Source organism: Leptidea sinapis, chromosome 13 (assembly GCF_905404315.1).
Source record: "Leptidea sinapis chromosome 13, ilLepSina1.1, whole genome shotgun sequence".
NCBI classification, from domain to species: Eukaryota; Metazoa; Arthropoda; class Insecta; order Lepidoptera; family Pieridae; genus Leptidea; species Leptidea sinapis.
In genome coordinates, this window is record NC_066277.1 from 3,670,864 (window position 1) to 3,683,027 (window position 12,164).

The window sequence follows — 12,164 nt, forward strand, 5'->3', positions numbered from 1 at the left end:
TAAGTTATTTTTTTTGTAAAATGTAATATTGTTATACCTTTTTGGAATCAGTATGAACTGCAGATGTTTTTTAAATAATGGTCCGCAAGGCTGTCATACATTTTTTTTGCACTAGCTTGCTTCAAACATCACGTTGCAAATTTAGTTATTTGATATTTGCGCATGTTTTGGTTTTTAATTTTTAATTTGGCAATATTTATTCACAAAAATGGATTTAATTGTGAAGACACATGTTTCCTCAGCCACCTTAAGTTAAGAAACAGGGCAAAATAAAAATAAAAAATATTTTTTTTCAACTTTTGTGTTGATAAGGGTAGAATTTTCAAAATAATGCTTAAAAAATCATATCTTTTGAACTACTGGCCCTAGAACAGTAAAATTTGGTGTTTTCGAGAGATGATGACCACCCCTATCACGGGTATCCCGTTGGTCCACTGATTACGGGACACCCTGTATACAATGCTTTTTTTTGTAAATTGTTTTGGGAGTTTTAACAAAATCAAACAAAATTTAAGTTTCTTCGTCGTGTAACTAGAATTGATATCTATCTACTAACTGGCTGCAGACTAGATCATCACTTACAACTTTGTTTGAATATTGTCCACTATCTGGGCGACAAGTTTAAATTATATTCTATCGGACAACATACTATTGTTTACTAATGCTAAGGCGGTAACTTGGATATTAGATAATTAAAAAAATTACATTCATTTTTCATTCAAGAATTTGCACAAAGTTTCTCGAAATTCCTTTGGCTTGGCAGTCTGTACCCAATGGTTTGCACCTTCTATAAAGATAATCTCAGCTTGCGGAAAGTTTTCTTTTATGCCCGGCAAGTCTTCCTTTCTGAAAATATATTTCAAAATAAGTATAAAAAAAGGGTGTGTACGAGTAGGTACATACGGCGCATTTTAGAATAATAACGCTCAGAACGTGGGTAGGCGAAAGTGAATTGAAGGAATTTCTATGTGGGTTTTTGAGGCTACATAGACACATGGACAAGTAAAAAAAGAAGGACTCTGTGTCACCTTACATAACAGTGAAGCACCAAAACAAGCCGGTAAACGTGTAAATACATAGCCCCACGCACACACTTACACTAATACAATGATGCCATTATGAGATTTGCCATCGTCTGTGACAGATCAGTTTGCGTCCCAATAAAATATTATAAATGCCGTCATGCGTTGTGAAAAAGTTTAAAAACGATACTATAAAAGTATTTGTGGCCATATATGACTATTAACGGAGAAAAAATTGTGTTAGTATCCGCCGTAATCGCACACACTCTATCATAAAGGTGCTTCACTTGCTAATATCACAGCGCGACGTCCTTCTTTTTTTACTAGTCCGTGCATAGACTCGTTTCTCGTCGCGTCAGTGTCAAACCGTCAAGTTCAATGACATTGTTACAAGTCATCTAATAATAAAAATAGCGATAGCAAAATATCATTTCATACCTAAGTACTATTTCACAACTTATAATTTAAGCTAATACATTAGTCAAAACAGCATAATATTTTGTATACAAAACAGACGCCGAAAAAAACATCTTAGTTAAGTAGGTTTAATTTAATTTAATTTAGTTTAGTGCAATTGAATTAGTGTAAAATATGAATTGAATACAATTATTTAATTTTTAATAATTATTTTTAACTATTTATTTTTGTTTGTTGTATTAATTTGAATTATAATTAGCTGTAATTAATGTAATGAAATAAAATGTATTTACTCTGTTGTTGGTAAATTGTTTTTTTAACCTGTTATAAGTAAAAACTGGAGAACTTTTTGTATTGTAACTTATTTTATTTTTACATAAGAATGTTAATTGTACCTATAATTGAGGTAGCACTCAACTTGAATTTTTGTCCATATTTTTTTTTGCATGAATTAATGTATACTTTGTTGGTGCAATAAATAAATAAGAAAAAGACGTGTGGCACTCGGAAACTGCCGCGGTAAAGCTATTGCATAGCATTTTTTATCGACTTATGCAATTATAATTATTTATTTATTTTATTTATGCAAAATTTTTTTTTGATAAAATTAATTTTAAAAATAGCAAACGGGAAGTGAGTAAAATTTAATTTGCAAGATTTGATTACAGACAGACAACGGGACAGGTGAAACTAAATAAAATGCTTGTCATAATAATAAAAAATAAAAAAACGTGATAAAAAATAAAAAGAAATTAAAAAAAATCCAGATGTACCCCAGGCTCGAACCTGAGACCTTCTGCATAAAAAGCATACGTGATAACCGCTATTCCACGGCAACTGTGATAACCGTGGCGAAATATCTATATACATCTAGTAAGTAAGTGTTAGGTTATTTTCGTTACGGAATTTCTGGATTTGGTCTCCACGCTCAAGGCCCGCGATAGAAGCTATGTAATAGCTTAAAATCTGACAAATAAGTGTTTTTTTGTGATTGCTGAGGGAGAAAGTTTATTTTTTACAGTATATGAGCACATATGGGCGCTTTTTTTAAAAATCGTGCGGAAACTACATTATTAAATTATTATTAGCTATCCTAGCAACATGTTATAGTGACCATATCAAGATTAAAAATCCTTTATGTAAGTATAATGTATATTTTTATTAACTTCACAAGATTATAAAATATTTTGGTTTTCCCTTGATTTATACACTAAACACTACTTGTATTCTAAATTTGAAGATTCTCTGTCTGCTAGAAGCGCCTCAGAGTTTTGATGATGGGTCATTCATTCAGTGAGTGACAAAAATTAAGAAACTGACTAGTTTTAGTCTTTACCTACTTAAAGTTGTTAAGGATGGTACGACCGTGCCGACTGTTTTTGCTTGACTTGGCGTGGGTACTGCCGTGCCCCCATTTTTTTTTTTATGGAATAGGAGGACATACGAGCGTACGGGTCACCTGGTGTTAAGTGATCACCGCCGCCCACATTCTCTTGCAACACCAGAGGAATCACAAGAGCGTTGCCGGCGTTTAAGGAAGGTGTACGCGCTTTTATTGAAGGTACCCATGTCAAATTGAAATGCAACAGTTAAAATGTTTATTTCTCTAAATTTATTTTATTCTTAAGGATTTAGGGTTTAAATAGCGCGAAAAGCTCTCTTCTGCAGCACAAAGATGGTATAACATAGCATACAGAATAGACCCTTGTGGCACCCCCATGCCCAGGGGAGTCTCATGAAATCTCCTGCCTCACATTGACCCTCTGAATCCTATTAATTAAATAGGACATCATATTTAATTAATAGTATTCAGAGGATTGGTTAGAGCAGGTTGGTTACAGCACTATCCTTTCATGACGATTCGGTTCGGTTTGGTTCTGTTCGACTGAACTGTAGGTGCGTGTACTTTATTTAGTACGGCGCGGCGTCAACATTCACTTAGAGTGGGCGTGTATGTATCGATCCAAGAATTCAATTCTAAGTAGCACTGCACAGAAATAACATTTCAATATTCAAAGAAGTAAAATTATTTCTTGTAAATGTGAAAGCAATAAAAATTTGAATTAAAAAGAAACACCATGATGGTACTTTCAAACTTTTTTGATTTTTATTTATTCAGCACAGCGACGAAGTTTAGGTTAAACGTCTTATAGCAAACTGGAGAATGGCATAGCTTTGAATAGCTTCTCTACGTTAGTCATAATAGATGTTTGTTACTTACGCAACATGATCCGATAAGCCTCCGCAGATAAACAAAGTAGGGCCAGAATATTGAAGTCCTTTGAAATTTGGCGGAAATTGTGCAATTTCAGATTCTAATTTGCTTACTAACGTCGGAAAATGTGCTTTCCATGCAAATTCTCCTGTGTCTGTCCTGTACAAATTTGAAAGTACATAGTTTCTCAATTTTTCATCCTGTGTGAGGGTTTTCAATCTATCATCTGCTAGTTTTCTTGCTTCGGCCATTGTCATATTTGACGTTAAGGGAACGGAACACATACACTTCATAAAAGACATGGGATGTGATAAGGGTAGACGAATTTTAACAGGGGAAACATCAACCACTATTAAACTGGAAACGAGCTCTGGCTAAAATAAAAAAATATAATCTGACGCATATAATAAATAAAATAGTCATTAAACAATAAAAAGCAAACGTGTTCAAGGTCTATGTCAAGTCAACAAATTCTTCAATATCTTTCGTGAGGCGTTGATATTACACGAAAACGGAAAAGAAAAAATAAATATCAGAATATATCATCCCTATTAAAAACCAAAGTTAACGACATAGTCTAAGTGATTGCGAAACTGAAGTGGCAGTGGGCAGGGCACATAGTTCGACGGACAGATAGCCGTTGGTGCAGAAAAGCAAGAATATACTAAATGTTATACAAATGATTTAAGTTTTCTTTAGTGTTAATTCCGCCAATATTTGTTTTTAAACAATTCGACACGTGTTTCGCCTCTATACGAGGCATCCTCAGGTCGTGTTGTCTCGCCAAAATCTGTTCCAGATTTTAGAATTAACACTAAAGAAAACTTAGATCATTTGTATAATTATGGATATCCGCAAAGTAATGCCTACTTCAATAATATGATAAATGTTTACAAATAGACATTTTGCTTATGATTGGTTTATTCAGACGTGTAACGTATCCCGCGTTCATTTGCAAGGTTGCTTGACATTCGGAAAATTTCAGAATTTTCGAATTATCATTGTATTGACACTATCGTCAGCGATATTGTAAAAATTTTGCATATTATTGGTTTGTTCTTTTTACCATTTATTCGTGAGGCTGTAAGTATTAAAGAGATTCTATTATTCAAGCATTTGGTAACAACTCCTGAATATGCCTCGTGCGAAACATGTGCCGAAAAGATTATGTAAAACTAAGCGGATTTAACACCAAAGAACATGATTTAAACATTTTAAATCGTTAGGTCTTGATGTAGCAAAATATTTTGTTACTGAAAGATCAGAATGGGCTCAACGGCCAATTTCTATATTCAATCGCAATCCTAAATGGTCTAATCGAGCTTGAAATTTAAAGTAATTTCCTACTTTTTCGAATTTCAATAACTGATCTACGGAATATTATTATCAAAAGGTGATTTGTTTGCAATATTGTTATATTTAGTTTGATATTTTTATGAAAATGGCAGAGAAGCGTATTGGAAATTAAGATTGAAATAAGACGGTTCTTGACATAAAGGTATTTTCCTATATTTTCTTGATACTTTTTACTTAAAAGCCTCCTGCTAGCGAGATTGATCGTTGACTATATCTGTATATATTGTGAATAAAAATACTTAATTAACCATCGTGTAAAGTAGTCGTTGTAAGTAATCTAGTAGCCGCGAGCTAAAGACTTACTTCTTCCACGCCGCGTCGTAGCCGTCAGAACTCGTTGGTGAATAGCGCCCATGATAGGGTGATTAAAATTGAGTATTCAAAATGTATAATTTCACAATTTCAATTATTTACTTTAATTAAAAAAAATGATTACGCTTGAGTAGCTTGTTCCCTGTGTTCATTTAATGTCGCCATTGTAACTATGTCTATTAACTTTTCTCAACGATCAATCTCGACCAATCAATAGTTGGGCAAAAATGCCAACAGCTTTTAGATGTCGCCGGACCAGTCTAGACCGAAAAATCTGCCTGACTTCCGACGGCGGCCGCCTATCAGTCTCAAAAATAACTGCTCTCCTTAGTATCAACCAAAACTTTGACTTTTGAACTGAAGATGGCCGTTAGGAATAAAATAAGAGCACAAATAATATAGCTCGCATAAGGCAAAAGTTCGAGAGGAACAATTACTGCCCACTATTTTTCATAATATAAAAACATGAAACTTTATTATATCCCTCAGTAATTCGAAAATTTTGTTGATTTTTAAGAAGTGATTAAGATAATAGAAAACAACACTTGCAAGATTTACTTTCTCCACATTTCCTAATAGCTTAAAAGTTATTAGAGCTTAAATTAGGATTTTACAGGTTAAAGATTTCACATTGTAATGTATTTATTTACACAAACGAAAAAATACTACGAAAAAAACAAAACTTATAAGATTAGATCATATTTTGCTCAAGCGATTGACATCAATATCAAAATTATTGATACGACTTGGAAGTGAAATGAGTTATCTTACAAACAGTTGATTTTAGCAAACAATATACTGAAATCACTGGTTTGCATGTTTAAAAAATAAAAACAGAACTTACAAAGAGCAGTGCTAGACCCATAACAGTTAAACCACCCATGCTGTGTCCAATAACAGAAGCTTTGGGTATTTCTAATTTCCTTAATAGCTTCATGGCATCATTGGCTGTTTCTATATAAGTTAGCGACTCTGTACGTGGGCTATCACCATGACATCGAGCGTCCACATTAATGACTCTCCTTCCTGTTTCCTTTTGGACATCCTCAACCATTTCATCCCACAGAGATCCACATCCCATCAGTGCATGAAAGGTGACTAAGGGTGGTTTTGTGGGATCCACATAATGGCTATCGTGTATGTTATAAGCAAGATCAACGGTCTCAACATTATTAGAATAAAATTTCACATATCTTGGAGATTGCAAATGTTTGTATAATTTGCAGCAATTGTGTAGCTTAAAACTATTCAAAAACATTTTTCTTTTAGACTTTGACGATAGGGTAAATTTTTTGCTTTCAATTATTCACAATCTAAGTCAGTTGGTGGTTGTTCGGAGCTTCTGAAAAAAAAAGTATATCACGTTATAAAATTAGCTAATTTTCAACCAATACTACACAATAATATAATAAAGCAAAGCATGGCAAGCGTACACTTTATGTACATATTTATTGAGTCATTTTATCAAAAATTAAATACCGTACCTATAGTTCTAACATAATAAGACCGAAAATCAAATACCAATATAGAATCGAAGCTAGTTAACGTTAATTTAAAAAAAAATCAAGAATAAAAATTCATAATTCACCCTATTAAACCAATTTTCCATAACATCATCTTTTCAAGTCTAGAATCCATATTTTGTTAAGGATGTAGTTGATAATTGATATGTTGGAAAGGGTACAGAGGCGAGCCACTAAGTTGCCTAGGGAACTGGAAACTCTTACTATCAACAAAGGCTTACAAAGCTCATAGACTCAGCACCCTCAAAAGCAGGCGAGAAAGAGGCGATCTAATTGAAACATACGAAATACTAAATAATAATTATAATGTCCCAGATTTTGTGAGCATGTTTCCAAGAAGGAGCAATCCTGAACATATACAACATCAACAAATCCATTAAAACACTTGCTGACTGACAGAGTTCTTCAGCAACTGGAAAAGATTGCCCAACGATGTGGCTATATCAAAATCTGTTTAAATAATCAGTTCAAGAATAGACTGGAGAAATATTTGAATAGATATGGCAAATGATATATACGTATCAGCGAAAGCTGCTTAGTCTATTATGAATGACAATAATAATCATTTCGGAACATCCTGTAAGTAATCTAGTAGCCACGAGCTAAAGTAGGCACTGGTAAGTACTTCTTCCACGTTGGGTCGTAGCCGTCAGAACTCGTAGATGAAAAGAGCCCCCGAGTAAGCATGATCAAAATAGTGTTTTCTAAATGTATAATTTCTTTATTCACTACGAGTACAAGTTCGCAGTAAGAGAGGGGACGTTATCGCGAATCCCCTACACATGCCTTGTTAATGATAGGGGTTAAAGTGTCAAATTGTCTTTTTATTGTAATAGGTACTTCGACATCACATAGAATCTTCTCCGTTTGAGATTTTTGAGTGAAACTTTTTTCACATGGTACCTATGTAGTTCTTCTTTTAAAATATGTGCAACATTTGACTATGGGCTGGTTTTTTTATTCAGCTCAGACAAGAAAGTTGGATACTTCAAAAACTAAAGGGACTACGCAGCAGATACAGCTCGCAATATCAATGTTGCGTTTGGAGAGGGGACTGCTAATGAACGCACTGTGCGAAAAATAACGCTTTCAGATGGAAACTTTGATCTGAAGAACGAAGAACACGTGGAAGACCTCCCACACATAATTAATAAGGTGAATACCAATGAATTGAAAGAGATCCGATCCAAACCAAACCACCCAGGAAAGACAACACGGCAAAAGTCGAATGCTGTTTTTACAACAACTGCGCAATAACGAGAACCGGACGTAGGTCGTTAGTCGACCATAATAATTCAAATATATTATATAATATATAAGATAAGATTAATCAAATTTAAATTTTTCATTATAAATTTTAATTATAGCGGAGAAAAAAGATCTCTATGAATTAATTCTATATATAAACTATAGTAATAATAGAAATGCAGATTATATAGAAGTTAATAATGCATGATTGTTGAAGGTTACCTAAAAATATATAGTATTATTCTTAATATATATAAATTACGTGTCACGTTGTGTGTCCGCGATGGACTCTTAAACTTTTAAGTCCAACTTGAGAGACAGGATAGTTTTTATTTCGATTTGGGATCCATAATTATTTTTATTTTCATTATTTGTTTTGTATGGACATATTTTCTATCAGAGAATTTAGTGGCGCACGGTTTGTCAGTTCCACTGTGAAACAATTTCATTATAACAACAGGGAGCATATTTTACGAAATAATTCTTGATGTTTTGATATATTATTGGGAATTTCCTATAAAACAGTATATATAAGTAATTAAAAGCTGGGTTGGGTGTTTGTTAATATTTCTTCTCCCCATGTCAAAGCCCCTTTTCAAACTGATGTAGGTTCATGACGTTTACCAAGTGTTGTTGCAATATGTTATGTTATTGTCACTTCCTGTGTTCCTAATAAGGCCTTTTTTAAAGTAAAACTACTTATAATATAACTAGCTGACCCGGCAAACGTTGTTTTGCCATATAAAGTATAATTCACGCGATAGTTTTATAAGTAATAAAATATTGCCTATATTATAGCCTGTACATCATTTTGTTCTATTGTCAATAGTTTTTGCAGCGCACGCAAAAATAGGTTTTCGATTTTACACCTTGTGTTACAAAATAGCAATTTTATTACGGATTCCTAATTTTGAAAAAAAAAACATAGCCTATAGCCTTCCTCGATAAATGGACTACCCAACACTGAAAGAATCATTCAAATCGGACCAGTAGTACCAGAGATTAGCGCGTTCAAACAAACAAACAAACAAACACTGCAGCTTTATAATATTAAGTATAGATATTAAATGTAATCAATACTATTTATAAGTTAATAATAAAAAAACTGAACAAAAATAGATAATTTTGATGGCCCATAAAAATTAAACTGTATACTCATTTTTAAAAAATATCTTATCAAATCTGTATTTTCAAACTAATTATGTTCAAAATTAATTAAATAATTTCCTTTTTGAGTAACGATCATTACCATAATCGCTTGTAATTTCGTTAACACCGATCAAAGTACATATTCTGAGCTTAGTGGTCTACTGAAACGTGACATTGGCGAGGTGCCCTTTCCATAGAAGCCACTAAAAAGAATAGAATAGATTCTATAGTAGCCCTTTTTTTAAATCCAGACTTCATATATACGTCACTATGTTAAAAAAGAGAAAAAAAATTATCTCACATGGGGAAAATGCGTTACATTTCTCTATTATGCATTTACCCAACGATTAATCCAGGTGCTCTCAATATTTTCTTAAGGAGGGCTGTAAAATATGGAATAATATATACTTATATTAAAAACTGAGCCGAAACAAACAGGATATCATTGAATAAGTATATTTATCAAATAAATGGCATTTCTATACAATCTAATTTTAATATTTAATTATAAAAACCATAGAAATTGCTAATTATATAAAGTATTTTTAAATAATGACCTAAATGAACACATTAATTGAGATAAAGTGTCAACTCTTTCAATAATAAGTATCACAATATTGACACCGTAAAATTAAGCTCATTAATAGAACCTTCGCAACTGTATGTACAGAATAAAATAACGAGAACTAACTGTAAAATATCGTTGGATTCAACGAAGTGGGTTTTATGCCGTGGCCAACTGTGTGATATATTATGTAATGTTGAAAATGATAGTCAACATTTTATCTATATGCATATAGGCAAAATAACTACGTGTCCAGACGAGCAAACATGTATTGCGTATCTATACTAATATTATAAAGCTGCAGTGTTTGTTTGTTTGTTTGAACGCGCTAATCTCTGGTACTACTGGTCCGATTTGAATGATTCTTTCAGTGTTGGGTAGTCCATTTATCGAGGAAGGCTATAGGCTATGTTTTTTTTTTCAAAATTAGGGATCCGTAATAAAATTGCTATTTTGTAACACAAGGTGTAAAATCGAAAAGCTATTTTTGCGTGCGCTGCAAAAACTATTGACAATAGAACAAAATGATGTACAGGCTATAATATAGGCAATATTTTATTACTTATAAAACTATCGTGTGAATAATACTTAATATGGCAAAACAACGTTTGCCGGGTCAGCTAGTTTGGAATATAAAATCAAGTTAACAATAAATCAGAAACCATAGATTTTTATGGATCGTAAGCACTCAACTCTCGCTGCTGCTCCTGTGCAAATCGAGTAATTTTTTAAAATGGAAAATTTGCCTAATTTCCGAGGTACGACGCCCTCTGTTTCTATTTTAAGTCACGAATATAGTTTAAACTGCCACCTCTAGATATCTGAAGTTGTTGCATCTCGATTAGTTTTTGAGACATGGCAAAAAGCCGCATTTACCCCATTGAAGCAATTCCTTCAGTTAACCTTATACCATATAGAAGTAGGTTATTATTTACTTACCAATATTTCCATATTTTGTAACATTTCACAACAATAGCTGCTTAGCCCTGGGTACTTATTACATTTCGTCTCAAAACTGTCAGGCTCATCCTTGCCATTTGCCAAATTATTAATATTACTATTCAGATGTTGTAAACATATTGTTTTTGGAATCGTTCCTTGATTATTTGTTTATTTATTTTATAAGAAGAACACACACAGGAATACATATCTACGTGGATAAAAAATGAGTTCCAAGAATTAATAATACATGTACTTACTCTAGATTAAACCGAAACCCGTGAACGCTGGAGTGCCCCAAGGGTGTGTGCTATCTCCTACACTTTTTCTTCTGCATATCAATGATATGTTGGACACCTCCAACATACATTGCCATGTAAAAACGAGTACTGTAGGTCTCTTTGGGGAAATCGTCGACCAGTGCCGGGAGAAACTTGTGTTCTATAGTTTCCTCTCTTGAGAAGGTCGCGGAATAGAGTAAATTGAACCTGGTCCAATTTACCCCCAGAGGACTCAAGTTTGCGCGTTTTCCGCAAAAAAAAACCATTTGTCATATCACCGCTCTTTGACAACACTTCCCTTAAAGCCTCGCCTTATATCGGAATACTGGGTCTCGAAATGTCAAGCGATCGCCAATTCTGCGGTCATCTGGAGAGCAAAGCCAAATTGGCTTCGAAGAAGCTGGGTGTCATTAATAGAGCACGGCAATACTTCAAGCCGGCGGTTTTCAAGGAGATTTGCTCCACGTACTACAAAGCAGTGGATTGAGCTTCCTTGTGCTGTTTCCGGGACGATACGACATGGGTACCTGTGAAAAAAGCGTACCTTAAAGGCTGGCAATCCTACCGTGATTCCTCTGGTTTTGCAAGAGAATGTGGGCGGCGGTGATCACCTAACAGCAGGTGACCCGTACGCATGTTTGTCCTCTTTGTAAAAAAAAGTAAATACTTATGGAGATTTATGTGTCGTTAATTTGAAACTCAATTAAATCAACTCTACACGAATTTTTCAAAATCTTCTTGCGATTCCACTGGTGCTGTAAAATATCTTTGGAGGCGGATATTATCATAATATTCTATGATTACCACGGCTACTTATAACCCTGATTTTTTGGCGAGTAACCTCTGGTTCTCCTGAACTCTCATATAAAATATTTTGGAAAAAGTATTATGATTCGTCTATACGAACTAAGGGTTTGAATTCAAAAGACAAAAGTGAATATTCTCGTGCATTGATAATTAACAAATAGGTAGAGAGATAAAATTGTTTGTAACACCTGATACGGATTTAAATTAAAAATTACGACCCATTGTCATCCAACGAGGTCGTGTAAATGTCGCCCTCCATAATTGTTTTGATTTTTCTAATGCGTTAGACATGTGGGTATATATTCCTAGTGATGAAGATTTGGATCTCCA

At 33.7% G+C, this 12,164-nt stretch overlaps 1 protein-coding gene across 1 annotated transcript; it reads right to left on the minus strand.

Moving 5' to 3' along the window:
• Positions 1–459: 459 nt before the first annotated feature.
• LOC126967785 (protein ABHD11-like) lies at positions 460–10,798 on the minus strand. Its single transcript, XM_050812481.1, has 4 exons — positions 10,747–10,798; positions 6,167–6,664; positions 3,661–4,028; positions 460–846 (listed from the first exon to the last, which is right to left on the minus strand). The coding sequence occupies exons 2-4, from the start codon at positions 6,578–6,580 to the stop codon at positions 708–710; spliced, it is 921 nt and encodes a 306-aa protein (XP_050668438.1). The 5' UTR covers positions 6,581–6,664; positions 10,747–10,798; the 3' UTR covers positions 460–707.
• Positions 10,799–12,164: the final 1,366 nt, after the last annotated feature.